Source organism: Phyllostomus hastatus, unplaced genomic scaffold (genome assembly GCF_019186645.2).
Source record: "Phyllostomus hastatus isolate PE091 unplaced genomic scaffold, TTU_PhHast_1.1 phas_scaffold_21, whole genome shotgun sequence".
Lineage (NCBI taxonomy): Eukaryota > Metazoa > Chordata > Mammalia > Chiroptera > Phyllostomidae > Phyllostomus > Phyllostomus hastatus.
Window position 1 is genome coordinate 48,434,363 of NW_025334017.1, and position 16,604 is coordinate 48,450,966.

Here is a 16,604-nt window from a genome sequence, read left to right on the forward strand (position 1 = left end):
AACTACCGAGATGAAGTGCGCATGCCCTAAAGTGCGTCCTTTCGAAGGGCGTGGCTGTTCTTTGCCCTGTCCCCCTTGAGTGCGCCCACCACCACCATCCAGTGCCAGGGCACGCTGACCCCCAGACAGCCCCCACCGCTGTCGGAAGTAAGTCAATAAAGTCTTTTTAAAAAATAGAATGAAGTACAGTGGCGGAATACTTCCTACAACCACATGTGTGCAGTTACTATATTTTCTTTCTTTTTTATATATATATATATATATATATATATATATATATATATATATATTTTTAAGATTTTATTTATTTATTTTTAGAGAGTGAAGGGAGGGAGGGAGAGAGAGAGAGAGAGAGAGAAACATCAGTGTGCGGTTGCTGGGGGTCGTGGCCTGCAGCCCAGGCATGTGCCCTGACTGGGAATCGAACCTGGGACACTTTGGTTCGCAGCCCGCACTCAATCCACTGAGCTACACCAGCCAAGGCTACTATATTTTCCTAGAAACAATGTAAATTACTTAATTTCTATGTGGCAAAACCTCAAATGTTCACCAAAAATATGTATACATATTAACATCTAACCAGTTACTGATGTTTAAAAATATTTTATTTTTAGAGAGGGGCGGGGAGGGGAGAGAGAAAGAGAGGAAGAGAAACATCAGTGTGTGATTGCCTCTCGCACGCCGCCCATTGGATACCCAGCCCACAACCCAGGCCTGTGCCCTGACTGGGAATCGAACCTGCGACCCTTTGGTTCACAGGCCAGCACTCAGTCCCCTGAGCCACACCAGCCAGGGCAATGACTTGACATTCTTAGGAATTATAAGCCGAGAGCCCTGGCCGGGGGGCTCAGTTAGCTGGAACATCGTCCCACGCACCAGGAGGTGGCGGGTCCAGTCCCTGGCCAGGCCGCACACGGGAGGCAGCTGGCACCTCCCTCCCTGTCTGTGTCACCCACCCACTCACTAAGAAAGTGGCCACGGAGCACCACGCAGCCGCCCCACCACGGGCGGACGCCACTTGCAGGACTTCTACGGCGTAACCAACTCGCCGCCCAGACTTCCCAACCCTGGTCAGGAACCCAGCCGCTCCCGGGGGCCCGGAGCTGTGAGGGGCCCCCGGGGGTCCCTTCGCTCCGGAGTGTTCAGACCCCTCGGGAGGCGTTTACAGAGGTCGGGGGGCACGTGAATGAATGTCAGTTTCATCATCCAACGGCGGAGAAGAAAGAGCCACCTACACCCCGATGGGTGACACGCCGAATCTCACCAAAACAGAGCCGGCCAAGCCGTGAGCCGATGGGGGCGCGGGACAGAAGGGGCTTGGCAGGGCCTGTGTGCGGGTCTGCCCGCCTCACCGACGCGCCGCCGGTGGGGGAGGGGACAGCCCGGTGTGGGTCTCGTTTTTCTCTGGACTCAGGCCACTCGAGTCCAGGTATTCCTGTCGCCCGATGCCCACGGCGCAGCTGGATGATTCTCCCCCGTCCGAGCGCCGACCGGCCCAGCCCCGCCCCGCTTTCCCGGAGCAGAGGAGGTCGGGCGCGTCCAGGGTGGTGTGGCCGTGGGCACGGCTGGGCGATTCTCGAACCCTGGGCCGGGCACAGTGAACGCGCACAACCCCGTGCTTCCAGCGCGGCACCGGAGCTCGCTGTGCAAGGACTAGCACAAACCGGTTCGGCCTCTGACCCGTGCTGCCCGCGCAGCAGCGGCCTGCCCTCTCCGGGGCTGGGGGCTCCCTCCCGGGCCCCTCTCTGCGCGCCCGGGGGTCGGAGGCCGGGCTGCGCCCTGGCCCACAGCAGCAGCAGCTGTGCTGGAAGACCTCCTGGCGGCACTGGGCTCGGGGGCTCCTGCCCAGGAGGCCCCCCGCAGGTCTGGGGCAGGCGGGCAGCACGGCCACGGCCAAGGGCAGGCGCCCCGAGCCCCATCTGTGCTTGCCAGGGGGACCGGCTCCTGAGGCCCGGCCCTTGCCTTCAAAGCTGGGCCCTGGGCTTCAGGGCTGGCACCTGCGTGTCGAGGCTCCTCCGGGCAGGAGAGACTGGCTTCTGGCCCCGCTGTCTCCAGGCTCGCCGTCCGGGGACCCTGCCAGCCGGCGCGGGTCCACACCTCCCAGGGGCCCACGGACAGGCCCGGAGGCCAGGAAGGGGAGGGGGAGGTCGCGCAGGCAGGCGGGCCGCAGGGGAGGCGGTCGGCGAGGCCTGGGCCGGGGCACTGGCACGCAAGGTCAGGCAGGGCTCGGGCCTGCGTCCCTGCCCAAGGACAGCTGTGACACCACGGAGGCTGAGGCACGTCATCCATCTCCATCTCGGCTGCCGGAAGCGGCCTTGGCGGGGTCTGACTCAGCGCTCCCGACAGAGCAGCCCCCCGGAAGGCCTGAGGGCAGGGAACGGAGCGAGGTCAAAACAGGAAACTGCACTCGGACGGCAGCCCGCCCTGCCCCCAGAGCCTGAGCCCAGGCCCCCCGGCGCCCCATCCCCAAAGCAGGGTCCGGGGATGGCACGTGCCCCAAAGCTGGTGGGCACAGCTCCGGGGGCCCTGCCGCGTGCCCGGCGACCTTGGGAGGTCACAGAACCCCTGGGCCTCAGTCGGCTTGTCTGGAAATGGGAAGGGGGGTGGCGAGAGCCGCCTCCTGGGAGTGCCGCTGGGAGTCGGTGGGACGACACCAGACCCCCGACCCCCGACCCCCGACCCGGTCCACGCTCCCAGGACGGGCCCCACTGTGTTCCCGCCGGGGAGAGTCCTAGGAGAGTGGGGAGCCTGCGACTGCAGCCGGACTCCCTCCTGCCACCGCGCCCCAGCCCTGCGTCCGCACCCCAAGAGCCCTCTGCGGGGCCGGCAAGAGGGGTGAGGGCCCTGGGAGGGCCCAGGCCAGCTGTGTCCTCATCCTTCCGTCCGAGGAGTGACCCTTGTCTCTGAGTGTTCACGGCCAGACCAGACAGACAGACAGACAGACAGGCCGCTTGCCACCTCCCCAGGGAGTGCCCCCCACCCCCGCCTTCGGGTCTCCCCAGCAGCCCTCGGTCTCCGTGCCCCGCGCCCGAGTGAGGCCGGGGGGGCGCCCTCAAAGTGCGAGTGTGTGAGGGCGGGGTGCGCAGTCCGCCCCACCCCCTCCCGCTCGGGGCCTGCGGCAGGGGGACTAAAATAGCCAAGGCCCCCCCCAGCCCTTGATCAGATAAGGGGCTCGTCCGTCCCGCTCCCTTCACCAGGGGGTGGGGGAAGAAGAGGCCTCACGTCCGTCCCAGCCCCCAGCTCGACCCTGCACCTGCCCGGCGCACCCACCCAGCCCACGGCAGACCTGTGGGGTTGCGGGGCGAGGCACCCACCCCTCCCTCTCCTCTTCTTCTGGCTGGACGCCTCCAGCCCTGACCCCCGCAGCCCTGACCCCTTCCCCGGGCGCCCTGGCCCGGTCCAGGGACACTTTCTCCCATGACGTTATCAGCGGCCTTTCATCTCCCGCGAGATAAAAGGACCGGGCCGAGGGGCCGGGGGGAGCCCGCACGGTGTTCCGAGCCAGGGCAGGGGCCTGGATGGCGGGGCCCCGGCTGTGCCTGCGCGGGGCACACGCGCTGGCCGCTGGCGCCGCTCCGGCCCCCAAGGCCGTGCTGCCCTTCGAAGCCATTCCCCGGTGCCCGGGCAGCGAGTGGCTGCGGCTTCTGCGGGTCTGGCGGGCCGGCTGCGAGGACCTGCACCTGCAGATGCAGCGGGCCTTCCAGGAGCTGGGGCCCATCTTCCGGTGAGGGCCCCCCACCCCGCCTCCGCGGCGCGCCCCGAGCACTCCGGCAGGTGGGTGGGGCTGCACAGGGGAGCGTCCGTGGCCCGGAGGGCGGGCACCCCGGCTCGTCGCGGCGGGGGGTGCACCCGCAGGTCGGCAGCAGAGGCCCCGGTTAGAGCTGGGGGGGCCTGCCCGCTCGGAGCCAGGTCGGGGGACGGTGAGGTCGAGGGAGGCAGCCGGCACGCGCCGGCCGAGTGGGGGCGGGGAAGGGCGCGGCCACAGCCGGCTTCGTCCCGCAGGTACGACGTGGGGGGGAAGCGCATGGTGTGCGTGATGCTGCCCGAGGACGTGGACAGGCTGAAGCAGGCGGAGGGCCGCCAGCCCCACCGCATGGTCCTGGAGCCCTGGCTGGCCCACCGGCAGCTGCGCGGGCACAAGCATGGCGTGTTCTTGCTGTGAGAGCGGGTCTGGGTCAGGAGGGGGGGGGATGGGCAGCCCGGGAGCAGAGGCGGCAGGACGGGGACCGCCGGAAGCCGGCCTGCCCTGGGCCCCCGTGGGGGAGTGGAGAGAGCGTGACCACGGGACGGTGCCAGGGGGCAGGGCACGCCCGCCCTGGGTGTGAGGGGGAGCACCCCGTCTGAGCAGGGGAGGCGCTGGCCCGGGCCCCTGCGGGCACAAGCCGGAGCCCCTCAGGGCCCGGGGGCCTGCGTGAGGTGAGCTGTGCTCGCGGGGCCGGGTCCCGGGGCTCCCGAGGGGGTGGCCGCCGGCGCCTGCGCTCCCCCGTGTGTGGCGTGTCCGTGGGGACAGTGCGCTGGGGTGGCCGCACCCGTGCCTGCCTGCGTGTGCACGTGCCAGCACACGCGTGCGCACATTGTTATGTGCGTGTGGACGGGTGTGTTTGCCCATGTCCGTGTACTGGCATGTGTGCTCACGCGTGTGCATGTGTGTGCAGGGGCAGCACGTGCTCACCTGGGTGTGGGCTGCTGCTCACTGCGTGTGCGTGTGCGTGGCATGTTTCCCCGCATGCATGTGGCCGCCTGGTTTGGAGCGTTTTGTGTGTCTGCGCTCGTGTGTTCTGTGTTACTGTACACACGGGCGCACATTTGCGTGTGTCCCGGGCACCCTTCCGTGTGCGTGTGCTGTCCCACGCCCTGCGGGCGGCGTTCCCCACCGCTGCGGGCGGCCGGCTGAGGAACGGTGTGCATGCTTGACTGTGGTCGAGAAGGCAGGTCCGCCCTCACCCACTCCGGGGCGTGGCACCAGTGGGGCGGGCACAGCTTCACGGGGGGGCCGGCCGCCTCTCCAGAAGAGGCCCCACACCCACCGAGGGCCGGGCTCGGGGCCGGCAGTCGGCTCGAGCAAGCTCCGTGAGGCGCGCATGCGCACGCTTGGGCGGAGGCGCGGCCTCACCGCCGCGGCAGAGCTGAGCCCGCGCGAAGGCCTCCCTGGAAGGGGCGTACAGCGGGGACGGGGGCACAGGCAGCTGGCGCCCCGGGACCGGCAGACACCTCCCTTGGAGGATGAAGAAGGAGGGGTGTGGGGCTGGGGGCCCGCTGCTGACTCGGGGTGCCCTGAAGTTTGCTCTCTGCTCCACAGAAACGGTCCCGCATGGCGCTCGGACCGACAGCGGCTTAACCCAGATGTGATGTCACCGCAAGCTGTCCAGAAATACACCCCCATGGTGGACAGGGTGGCGAGGGACTTCTCCGAGGCCCTGAGGGCGAGGGTGCTGCAGAACGCCCGGGGCACGCTGACCGTGGACATCCAGCCCAGCATCTTCTACTACACCCTGGAAGGTGCGGGCTCCCGAGCGGCCTCACTGGGCCCGGGGCCGGGGACAGGGGGGCCGCCGGGCGGCCCCGGGCGGCCACATGCTCGTCAGCCCTGTGTTCCCCACAGCCAGCAACCTGGTCCTGTTTGGAGAGCGGCTGGGCCTCCTCAGCCAGAGCCCGAGCCCAGCCAGCCTGGACTTCATCCGCGCCCTGCAGGCCATGCTCAAGTCCACCATGCAGCTCATGTTCATGCCCCGGAGCCTGTCCCGCTGGACAAGTGCCCCCGTGTGGAGGCAGCACTTCGAGGCCTGGGACTACATCTTCCAGTATGGTGAGGGCCCAGGGGGCCGAGGCTTCCTCCCCATCCCCTCGGGAGCAGGCGCCGGGGCGGGGCTGGGCAGGAGGGCGGGGCCAAGGGCTGCCGCGCCGCCAGCAGGGGCGGCGGCCCCCGGCCCCGGGCCCAGGGCTCCGTCTCTGTGCCCGCAGCCAACGACTGCATCCAGAAGATCTACCAGGAGCTGGCCCTCGGCCGCCCCCAGCACTACACCGGCGTGGTGGCAGAGCTGCTCCTGCACGCGGACATGACCCTCGACGCCATCAAGGCCAGCTCCATCGACCTCACTGCCGGGAGCGTGGACACGGTCAGGCCGGCAGCCAGCCCTGCCCGTAGAACAGGGAGCCCGCGTGTCCCCTCCCCATCTGTGCCACCCACCAAGATGTCCAGGCTGGGGCCTCAGTCCCCGGACCGACAGCAGGCTCTGGGGGTGGGGGGGGCACCTGGGGGCAGCCTCTCGGGGGAGGCGTGCGGTCCGGGCGGGAACCGGGCCCCGGCAGCCCGCAGAGGGACGAGGCCTGGGGACGGGTGGCGCAGCCCCGTGCAGACCGACAGGGTCCCGGCAGAACGGGGGCTGGCCGACACCTGGCTGCACAGGGCGCCCTGCCTGGCGACCGATCCCATTTGGCTTTCCTTGAAGACCCTGTGGAGGTGACAGGCTGGTGACAGGAAGGGCAGCACAGGGCTCCAGCACGTGGAGGGCGGAGCGGATGGCAGGCCCCGGGTGCGGACTGCAGCCAGAGCTGCCCGCCTCTGGGCCCGGCCTCCGCACGCCGGCGCCTCAGGGCCGCTCTGGGCGTGGCACCTGGGACGGCAAGGCACCGATTGGTGCCGAGACACGGCCGTGAGGCGAGAGAGCCCAGGGGAGGGCCCGTGCCTCAAGGGACAGCTCGAGGCAGGCGTCCCGGGGGCGGGGACTTCCAGCTGAGTGAGGAAGAGCCCGGCGGAAGGCAGACAGGCAAGAAGAGGAGGCACGGCGCGCGGTGGGCCGGGGTGCAGGAGCAGGCAGCGAGGGAAAGCGGGGGGGGGGGGGCGTCGGGGTCTGACTCCTGCTCCCCAGGGTGCCTCACGGGCCCCGGGGCCCCTCTGCTGAAGCAAAGGCTGCAGCAGACAGGTCATTGCCCCCCCATCGGGAGGCGCCGGGGGCACGTTGCCATGGGGATGGGATTTAGGAGATGCTCAGTTCCCCAGACCCCAGGCTGGGCTTGCCTCTCCGTGCACAGAAACGAGCCGGGGGCGGGGGGGGAACTGGCTGGGCTCTGGCTAGCTGCAGACGCCCGGGGAACAGGGTCGAGTGGGAGCAGGTGGACCGGCTCCAGGCCCCACCCCAAGCAGAGGCCAGCGTGAGTGAGTCTGTCCTGGAGCCCAGAGGAAGGTGAGCCCCAGGCCTGAAGGTCTCGGCTCCCTGGGCTCTGCCCTGCTCGGAGCACGCCCGTCACCATGGCGGGAGGCGGCCCCGGGGGCTGCGGTGCAGGGCCGGGCCCAGGCCTGAGGCCGCACCCACGGCTCCCGCAGACGGCCTACCCCTTGCTGATGACCCTCTTCGAGCTGGCGCGGAACCCGGAGGTGCAGGAGGCCCTGCGTCAGGAGAGCCTGCTGGCGGAGAGCAAGATCTCGGAAAACCCCCAGAGGGCGCCTGCGGAGCTGCCCCTGCTGCGGGCCGCCCTCAAGGAGACCCTGCGGTAGGTGTGGCTCCCTGGGCCGCCCCAGCCACTTTGGGCCACACACAGCCTGCAGGGCGGCAGATCCTGGGGCTACAGGCAGCTTTGCCCAAAGAGGCATCCCCTGCACCTCCTCTCCCTCGCCCTAAAGGGGCAGGGGCGCTTTGTCCCCTGGGGTCCTACCTCAGCATCCCTGCGCCAGCACCCACCTCGCCCTCCTCAGCCAGGAGGCTGAGCTCGGGAGGTGCGCGGACGCAGCTTCCCAGTGACGAAGGGGCGTGTGAGGGGGGAGGTGCCCTCTCTGCTGTGCCCTGCAGGAGGCAAGCGAGGGGCCCTGTCGCGGCTGAGGACGCTGTTGGCCGCCCCTGTGCACAGGCTGTACCCCGTGGGTATCACTGTGGAGCGGCAAGTGAGCTCGGACCTGGTCCTGCAGAACTACCACATCCCCGCCGGGGTGAGCGAGGCCCCACAGCCCTTGCCGCGGGCACCGCGCCGGGCCGGCCCGGCCCTCGCCCGGCTCACCCTGCCCCGCGCCCCTCTCCGCGCCCGCAGACACTGGTCCTCGTGCAGCTCTACAGCCTGGGTCGGAACCCCTCCGTGTTCCCGAGGCCCGAGCTCTATGACCCCCAGCGCTGGCTCAAAAAGGGGTCCAGCACGAGGCTCCCCCACTTGGCCTTTGGCTTTGGCGCGCGACAGTGCCTGGGAAGGCGAGTGGCCGAGACCGAATCGCTGCTTCTGCTGCACCACGTGAGCGGCTTGAGCCCTGCGGCGGGCGGGGGCGGAGGCCTGGGGGCGGGGCCGCGGGGGGCGGGGCGCCTGGGGGCGGGGCGCCCGGGCCGCCCGGAAAGCCGGGGCTGACCTGTACGCCGGGTGGAACCGCGCTTCTGTCCTAGGTGCTGAAACACTTCCAGGTGGACACGCTAACGCAAGAGGACGTGAAGATGGTCTACCGGTTCGTGCTGATGCCTTCCACCGTCCCGCTCCTTACCTTCCGGGCCATCAAGTAGTCACGCCGCCGCCCCGCCACCCCGGCCACGCCGCCAGCCCCCCTCCGCCTGACCCCAGGCCATCCCCCCTTCTCCCCTGGGCCCTGCTTCCGGAGCCGCACCACGGTCCAGCCGGCACCTCGCACAGATGGAGCAGCCCGGGCCTCTGAGGTCGGGCCTGGCCAGGTGGCGCAGTGAGGCCGGGGCAGAGCTGGGGATAGTCTTGGCTGAAGGTCCTGGTTCTGATCCAGTCCCTCCGGCACCTTCTCCTACACGGAACGCTGTCGGAGGGCCTTGACACCCACCCTGGCACCCCAGCACTGGCTCCGGGCTCCTCGTGCGCCCACCCTGGGGGCGGGGGGCCTCTGACCTTGCCCCTCGCTCCCTGTCCCGTCTCATGCGCCCTCTGCACTCAACTCTCCCCCCACGCAAGAGCCGACTGTGTGGGTCCCCTGTCCTGCTCTTCGGCTTTTCAAACGCCGTGCTTCTTGCCTGCGATGCTCTTGCCCAGAGCAGACCGTCACGCTGGCTGTGATTTGCCCACCCACCTGCTCTGCCCGGCCCATGCGGCACCCCCTGCACTGCCAGTCCTCGGCCACTGCGGCCGAGTTGCCCGGCCAAGGGCCTGGAGAGGCAGGCCGTCCGTGCTGTTTCCTGGAAGAAGGGCCCCCGAGAAGCTGACTGAGACACCTGATGCCCACCTGAAAGCAGGGAGGACGGTGAACCCCACGGGCTAGCATCGGGGGACGGCAGAGAAGCCTCCGGAAGAAGGGGGTGGGGCCCTCCCGGCCAAGTGCATCTGCGTGTCCCCTGCAATAAAACCCTCTGTCTGAAGTGCCAGCTGCCGCTTCCCACTGACCCTCGGGACAGGCGCCACCCTGGCCTCGTGGGCGGGAGAGGCTCTGGACGGCTGGGAGCCGGCTGGGGTCTCCTGGCTGGCAGGAGGGAGCCACCTGCCCCAGACCGCTTCAGGCCGGGCGACACCCTCCACACAAAAAGGGTCCTGGGAGCAAGGCTGGGGGTGGCGTCGCCGCATTCCCCTCCCCACCCACCCCCCTGTCATCTGGCGAGAACAAGGCACTGAGGCCACCCCGAGGCAGTCAGAGAGGGGGCCCACACTTCTGGCTGCACGGCCGGCTGGCTCTGAGCCATCCCACTGGCACCCTGCTCAGTCCCCGGGTGAGCGAGGGTCCGCACACGCCCGCCCACTCCATTCTGGCCCCCGTGAGCAGGGCTGCAGCCCTGCAGCACGGCCGCCCCGCCCTGCCCCGGCCAGGCACTGTGGAAGGGGCTTGGGTAGCCCCGGGGAGGAGGCAGGAGGGTCCGGGCTCAGGTCCCGGGCAGGCCCAGGCTGGGGCCCTGGCTCCCCACGTGGGCCAGCCCTCACAGCCCCCGAGCCTCAGCTGGTCACAGGGCACTCTGAGTGACACTGAGCCCCATGTCCCCGGCGAGGGTGCCGCAGGATGGCATCCGGAGAGCCCCCAGGCCTCTGCCCCCGCAGGCACTGCGCACTGAGTGGGAGTTTCTCCTCCCGCCCCTCCAAAGCCCCTGCCCCCCTGCCCGGGGCCGGCTGTGTGGCCAGCCAGCGAGCTGGGACGGCAGCAACAGAGGCAGAGTCAAGCACCGTGGCCCGGCAGGGCGCGCGGGTCGGTCTGCAGAGCTCTCGGCGCACCTGCTCCCTTGACGTTCCTGGCGACCCTGAGCCAGGACCGGCGTGTGCCCACTCTTGCTCACCTGGGGACCGCACAGGGTGCCCTCGGGGTGGCCTCCGCGCCGTTCTCGCCAGATGCCATGGGGGTGGGGAGGGAGAGTGCAGCGACCCCACCCCCAGCCTTGCTCCCGGGGCGCTGGCGACTGCGAACACTTTACGGATGAGGAAGCCGAGGCTTTGAGAGCTCAGCTACCTGCCCAGGGCCTTGCCTCTGCGGCCCTCCCCACTTCTCCCCCTCGAAGGGCCTGCCTTGGGGCGTGAGCGTGCACGTTTCAGAAGTGACATCTGATCTGAAGCATCTCTGCATGCTTTTAAAGAGCATCTTTTGGCCCTGGCTGGTGTGGCTCAGTGGATTGAGTGCCATCCTTCAAACCAAAGGGTCACCGGTTTGATTCCCGGTCAGGGCACAGGCCTGGGCCATGGGCCAGGTTTCCCAGTAGGGGGCACTCGAGAGAGGCGACCACACACTGATGTTTCTCTTCCTCTTTTTCTCCTTTCCCTTCCCCTCTCTCTAAAAATAAATAAATACAGTCTTTAAAAAAAAAAAACAAAGATCGTCTTTCAGTTCTCTATGTTCCTTCCCTTTCACAGTTAAAGTCTGCAAAGGCATCCTTTTTTAAAAGTTCTTTCTTTTTTATTTTTTAAATGTTTTATTGATTATACTATCGCAGTTTTTCCATTCCCCCCCTTATTACCCCCTGTCCTGCACACCCCCTCCCACCCACATTCCTCCCCCCCTTAGTTCATGTCCACGGGTCGTACATGTAAATTCTTTGGCTTCTACATTTCCCGTACTGTTCTTACCCTCCCCCTGTCTGTTTTGTACCTGCCATTTGTGCTACTTATTCTCTGTACCTTTTCCCCTCCCTCCCCTTCCCCCCTCCCTTGTTGGTAACCCTCCATGTGATCTCCAGTTCTGTGACTCAGCTCCTGTTCTAGTTGTTTGCTCAGTTTGTTTTTGTTTTTGGTATTTTTTTTTAGGTCTGGTTGTTGATAGCTGTGAGTTTATTGTCATTTTACTGTTCATATATTTGATCATCTTCTTTTTCTTAGATAAGTCCCTTTAACATTTCATATAATAAGGGCTTGGTGATGATGAACTCCTTTAACTTATCTGGGAAGCACTTTATCTGCCCTTCCATTCTAAATGAGAGCTTTGCTGCATAGAGCAATCTTGGATGTAGGTCCTTGCCTTTCATGACTTGGAATACTTCTTTCCAGCCCCTTCTTGCTTGTAAGGTTTGTTTTGAGAAATCAGCTGACAGTCTTATGGGAACTCCTTTGTAGGTGACTGTCCCCTTCTCTCTTGCTGCTTTTAAGATTCTCTCCACATCTTTAATCTGGGGCAATTTACTTTTGACATGTCTTGGTGTGTTCTTCCTTGGGTGGAACTTCTTCGGGACTCTCTGAGCTTCCTGGACTTCCTGGCAGTCTAGTTCCTTTGCCAGATTGGGGAAGTTCCCCTTCATTATTTTTTTCAAATGTGCTTTCAATTTCTTACTCTTCCTCTTCTCCTTCTGGCACCCCTAAGATTTGGATGTTGGAACATTTAAAGTTGTCCTGGAGGTTCCTAAGCCTCTCCTCATATCATATTTTTTAATCCTTATTTCTTCATTCTGTTCTGGTTGAATGTTTGTTTCTTCCTTCTGGTCCAAACCGTTTATTTGAGTCCCGGTTTCCTTCCCATCACTGTTGGCTCCCTGTGCATTTTCCTTTATTTCACTTTGCATAGCCTTCACTTTTTCTTCTATTTTGTGACCATACTCAACCAATTCTGTGAGCATCCTGATTGCCCATGTTTTGAACTGTGCATCTAATAGGTATGCAACAGGGTGCAGCCAAGAGGGGAGCCTCAAATAGGGATCTGTAATAAGATCCAGAAGAGCCTGGAGATAATTGGCTCCACACCACAGGGCCACACCTGCCCAGAATCTGGCAGCTGTAGCCAATTGTGAGAGGAGCCGGAAATGGGGCTTCAGAGGAAGACTGGCGCTGGGATTTAAACCGAGACGCAGCAGCCATTTGAGGGGGAGAACCATGCGCAGCCCTGCAAGAGAGAACCACACAGCTCTAGCAGAGTGAAGACTCCCGCGGCCCTGAGGGAGAGAACCACACGGCTTTGACAGAGTGGGGACTCCCGGGGTCCGGGGAGAGAGGACCACGTGCCTTTGCCAGAGTGGGGGCCCCTGCAGCTTTAGGAGATAAAGGGGGAAGGAAGGAAGGACTGTGTGTGTTTGTGGGTGCTTTAAGGGACTTTAGGATTTTTGGTGAAGACATTAGGTCCCTACTTTAAGTCTGTATAGCATTAAATAAACGTTTCCTTTCCTTTTCACAAATCTCTGGCATTGAAAGACGTCTTTCCTCTGGCGGCGGACATAACGGACCTGGGGGCTTCTTTCAGTAACAGTGTATCGTCCCAGGCCCCCCTTGTTTGTTCTGTAACAGGTAGACTACCTCTTTATCGTGTAGTTATATTTTTTCTGGAGCTTTGATCTGTTCTTCCATTTGGGCCTTTTTCTTTCTTTTTTCTTTTTTTTTTTTTTGGTCAGGGCACACCTATTTTGTAAGGGGCGGAGCCTTAGTCCCCAGGGCGGGGCAACCCCCAGGGCTGTGTTGTGGCGCTCTCGATGGGGGAGGGGTCCCAGAGGGAGCAGGGCCACTTGCTCCACTCTCCGCAGGTTTTCACTCCCTCCCCCCACTTCCCCCAAGCAAACTGGGCCCTTCTGGTGCTGATTCCCGGGGGCGTGGGTTTGTGCACGTTCTAGGACCCCATGGGTCTCTCCAGCGGACTCGCCCGTGAGGCTGGGAGTTTCTCCTGCCGCGCCAACCCCCACAGGTGCTTTCAGTTGTCCCTCCCGGTTCACCCGCAGCAGCTGTGGGAGTGCCGGGTCCTCCAGCCCCTAATCTGATAAAAGCTCCGGCATCCTGTCCTCTGTGCCCTGGGCGGTGGAGTCTCCCCCTGGAGCACTGCGGCTCCGACACCCTCCTGACCCGCCTGGGGTCCTCCTGGGGCACCAAGGTGGGGTGCTTGTGGTCTCCTGGAGTCGGGGTGGGTGGCGCCCTCAGCTCCTGGAGCAGCAGTTGTAGTCCCGGGTGTTGTCTGCCGAGCCCATTACCTGCTGCTGCCTGAACCACAGTGTTCCCGCTCGGAGCGCCCCGGCGCCGGGGGGTCGTGGCTCGGCCTGCGGGACGCAGGCTCCACTGTCCCTGCGAAGACGGAAAGGTCCAAGTTGGCGTTCATCACCGGGGAGGGAAAGGGCCTGGTGTCCGGCTTCTAGTCCAGAGCTGGGGGGTCCCCGCTCCGCCTCCTCCCGCCTGCCCAGTCGACCACCCCTGAGTGTCACGGACCTGCCTCACACTCGCTCCCCGGATTCCCACTCACAGAACGCACTGCAACGTGTCCACGCGGCCTTTTCTCGGGCCTCTGAGGGCTAGCCCCCAGGCCAGGCCAGGCCCGGAGAGGCGCTTGAACCCTTCCTCTGGGTTTGGACCGCTTTCGCGGAAGGGTCTCCTCCGTTCTGCCAGCAGAACCCTGGCTGGCGCCCGGTCTCCCTTCCCTCAGCTCCCGGGGCGGGGGTGGGGGGGGTGCCTGAGGCCGCCCTGAGTGTCCGTCGGGTGTGGGGCCGAGGATGAGCAGACGCCCGGCAGGGCACGGCCCACCGGTCCCAGCGCGGCGGCCCGTCTGGCCACCAGCTCGCGGAGGAGCAGGTCCTCTGGGTCTCTCCTTCACTCACGCGACACACACTCCCGCAGCCCCCCCACGGGCCAGCCCCCGCAGCGCGCGCCGCCAGGAGCAAAGCGCTCAGCCCCGCCTGGCCGAGCTCACGGGGCGAGCCGGTGGCCCGTCCTACCGGAACAAGCTGCTGCGGGGCGGGGCGGACCCCGTCCGAGCAGTGGGGGCGGGGCTGGCGAGCGCGGGGAGGGCCGCCTCACGCAGCAGCCAGGCCTCCCGCCAGTGACCCTCACACTCGGCCGTGCTGCCTGGGCTGAGGACAGGGAAGCGGGGGCCGAGACGGAGCAGCAAGTCCGGGAGCGGACTCACGCTCGGGGGCGCGTGGGTTTGCGCAGGCTCCGGGGGGGGGGGGGGGCGGGCGCTCCATTAGGGGCTGCCGGTCCGTCAGGGTCCAGAAGCGGGGGAGGGGGAGCAGCTGGATGGCCGGGGTCACAGCCACGGGCTCCCAGGTGGGAAGCAGCAGCAGGAAGACGCTCTTAGGGAAAAATGCAGGAGAGGGCCTCCTGGCGGCAGTGTCGGAAACCCTTCTGATCCAGGCCGAAAGAACCGGGCAGGAAGCAGAAGCTGGCCAGGCCAAGCAGGGCACAGCTCAGGGCCTCTGTGCACCTGAGGTCCAGGGAAGGACCGCCCCCCCGCCCCCTGCCGGTGTGGGAGGGAGTCCAAGTCTGATGGGTGCTGGCAGGGGCCCCCTTGGTCTCCTAGGGCTGCCGCCACAAAGTGCCACAAACCCGGCGGCTTAAAACAGCGCGGGTGTATCAGAACACCAGGACTCGGTCACAGTCCTCGAGGCCAGCGGTGCAGAGCCGCGTCTGCGCGTCCTTCTGCCTGTCTACGAGAGCTCGCACGGCCTGTGCGCACCGCGTCTTCCCCCTCCAGGGGCTGCTGTGGCGGCGGCGAGGAGAGTCCCGACGGTGGGGACCTGCCCCCCGCCCCTTCCCACCGGCCCGCTGCCGCGTTACTGCGAGAGCTGACTCAGACGACGCAGCCTGTGCGTGAACAGCCTGTTTGCAGCAGAATCCTAGGAACGCGTTTCAGAACACTCGGAGGCCGGCCCACAGGCATCCCAGCTCAGGGGGATCCGGGGCCTTCAGCCCCGGGGCGGGAAGCTGGGAATCCAGACTGACCAACCCAGGGTGACGCCCAGCAGACCGCCTGCCCCGGGCCTCCCCGCAGCGCACAGCGCTCACCTGCACGTGGGGAACCTTTTGACCCCTCCCTCCACCTCTTCCTTCTGCTGCCGGCGTCCTTCTAAAACTGCTGCCCCCACGAGAGGTGGGGATGGGCTCTGAGACGGAGCCCCCCGTCTTCCAGGTGGCCAGCAGCTGCAACTAAACGGAGGCAGGAGACCGCACAGGAAGAACCCTGAGACTGCAACACTGTCACCGCCCAGCCGCCGGCGCCCTGGTTGCCAGGAAACGCCCTTTACCAACTAGGTGGAATAAACAGTAAACCGAGGCAGGGGGGAGGGAGGAGACAGTCTCCCATGCTAACTCAGCAGTCCTGAGCCTGGTCTGATGATATCGCCAGGCGTTCCCACATCACAAGAAACACGATGTTAGCACGGAAGAGCCCATAGATCGAGTCTGGTTAATTGCCCACCTCTGGTCACTGTCTGTCTGACAAGGAGTCCCTGATGCTTACAGAAAGAGCCCATAAATAACTTTGGAAACTGCCCCAAGATTTAATTAACTGCCCCCTGTCACGTCTGTGTTTTACAACAGGATGGCCAAATGGGGTCTGGAGCAAGATAAGAATTCGGGCGGACAGACCCCATGCATCCCTAAATTTGGGTGGTCACGTTCCCCCAGGAAAGATGGCGCCACATTTACCCGTTCATCAATATGTGACTTTTCCCCCTCCTATCCCACCCACTGTGTAAGTCCTCAGAGCAAAGGACCCGCTCTCTCTCGGTCTCAGGGGCTCAGGGGGCTCTCTCTCGGGGACTCAGGGGGCACTTGGCTCTCAGGCCACAGGGCCTCTGGCCTCAGGCTGCCCAGGGGCGTGCCACCCTGGTCTCCAGCCTCCCTCACCTGCTTTACCCTGAAACTTTCCCTTTCACCCCCGATCTACCCAGTCCTGTTCTCTTCCATGGCAGCGACCCACTATTAACTGATGACATACTACTAGAATTGCTGACATGTAATTCTTTACATGCATCAGCAAGAAGAACCAGGTCTTTCCGGTCAACAAAACCACTTTCCTTCACATCAGCACTTTCCTCTTGACAACCGGCTCTCGCGGTGGCGGGCCTCTGGATCTGCTTTCGGTTCCACTTTGTGGCGACTCCAGACGGGACCGTGTGCACTCCCAGGAAGGCCCCGCGGGCCTTGGGGTGGGTGACCAGCAGACTGTGACAGGCTGAGCCTGTGCATGGGAGACACGTGGTTCCTCTTGTCAGCACACGTAAAGAAGGACACATCAGCACGTCTATTAACGAGCAATCGGGGATAATTCCTGATCTGTTCCCAGGGAGCAGAACCGGCCTCACTGAGGTGGGGGTAGTGACGGGCACACATTCAGGGCAAAGCAGGGTGGCACAAGGAAGGGCCGCTGAAGGCCAGCGTGGTCAGCCCCCGGGGGGCCAGAGGCCAGAGACCCAAGGGCCCCAAAGCTGCGAGCCCTTTCTCCTGAGGATGTATGGAGTGGGCGGGGTGGGAGTTAAAAGGGTTCATGTTGGGTGGCAGGTAGACAGGGTGCCCGCTTC

The 16,604-nt window shown here is 64.9% G+C and overlaps 1 protein-coding gene across 1 annotated transcript in view; it reads left to right on the top strand.

Annotated features, from left to right (window-relative positions):
- Positions 1 to 1,445: 1,445 nt before the first annotated feature.
- LOC123833011 (cytochrome P450 11B1, mitochondrial-like) overlaps positions 1,446 to 16,604 on the top strand; it is a 19,632-nt gene continuing 4,473 nt past the window's right edge. Inside the window, exons 1-12 of the mRNA XM_045860972.1 lie at positions 1,446 to 1,547; positions 3,459 to 3,724; positions 4,003 to 4,158; positions 5,300 to 5,499; positions 5,603 to 5,806; positions 5,962 to 6,116; positions 7,325 to 7,491; positions 7,846 to 7,924; positions 8,023 to 8,217; positions 8,364 to 8,473; positions 13,921 to 14,221; positions 14,603 to 14,811. Coding sequence (XP_045716928.1) covers positions 1,446 to 1,547; positions 3,459 to 3,724; positions 4,003 to 4,158; positions 5,300 to 5,499; positions 5,603 to 5,806; positions 5,962 to 6,116; positions 7,325 to 7,491; positions 7,846 to 7,924; positions 8,023 to 8,217; positions 8,364 to 8,473; positions 13,921 to 14,221; positions 14,603 to 14,811 — 2,144 coding nt within the window. The remainder of the gene's footprint in view (positions 1,548 to 3,458; positions 3,725 to 4,002; positions 4,159 to 5,299; positions 5,500 to 5,602; positions 5,807 to 5,961; positions 6,117 to 7,324; positions 7,492 to 7,845; positions 7,925 to 8,022; positions 8,218 to 8,363; positions 8,474 to 13,920; positions 14,222 to 14,602; positions 14,812 to 16,604) is intronic.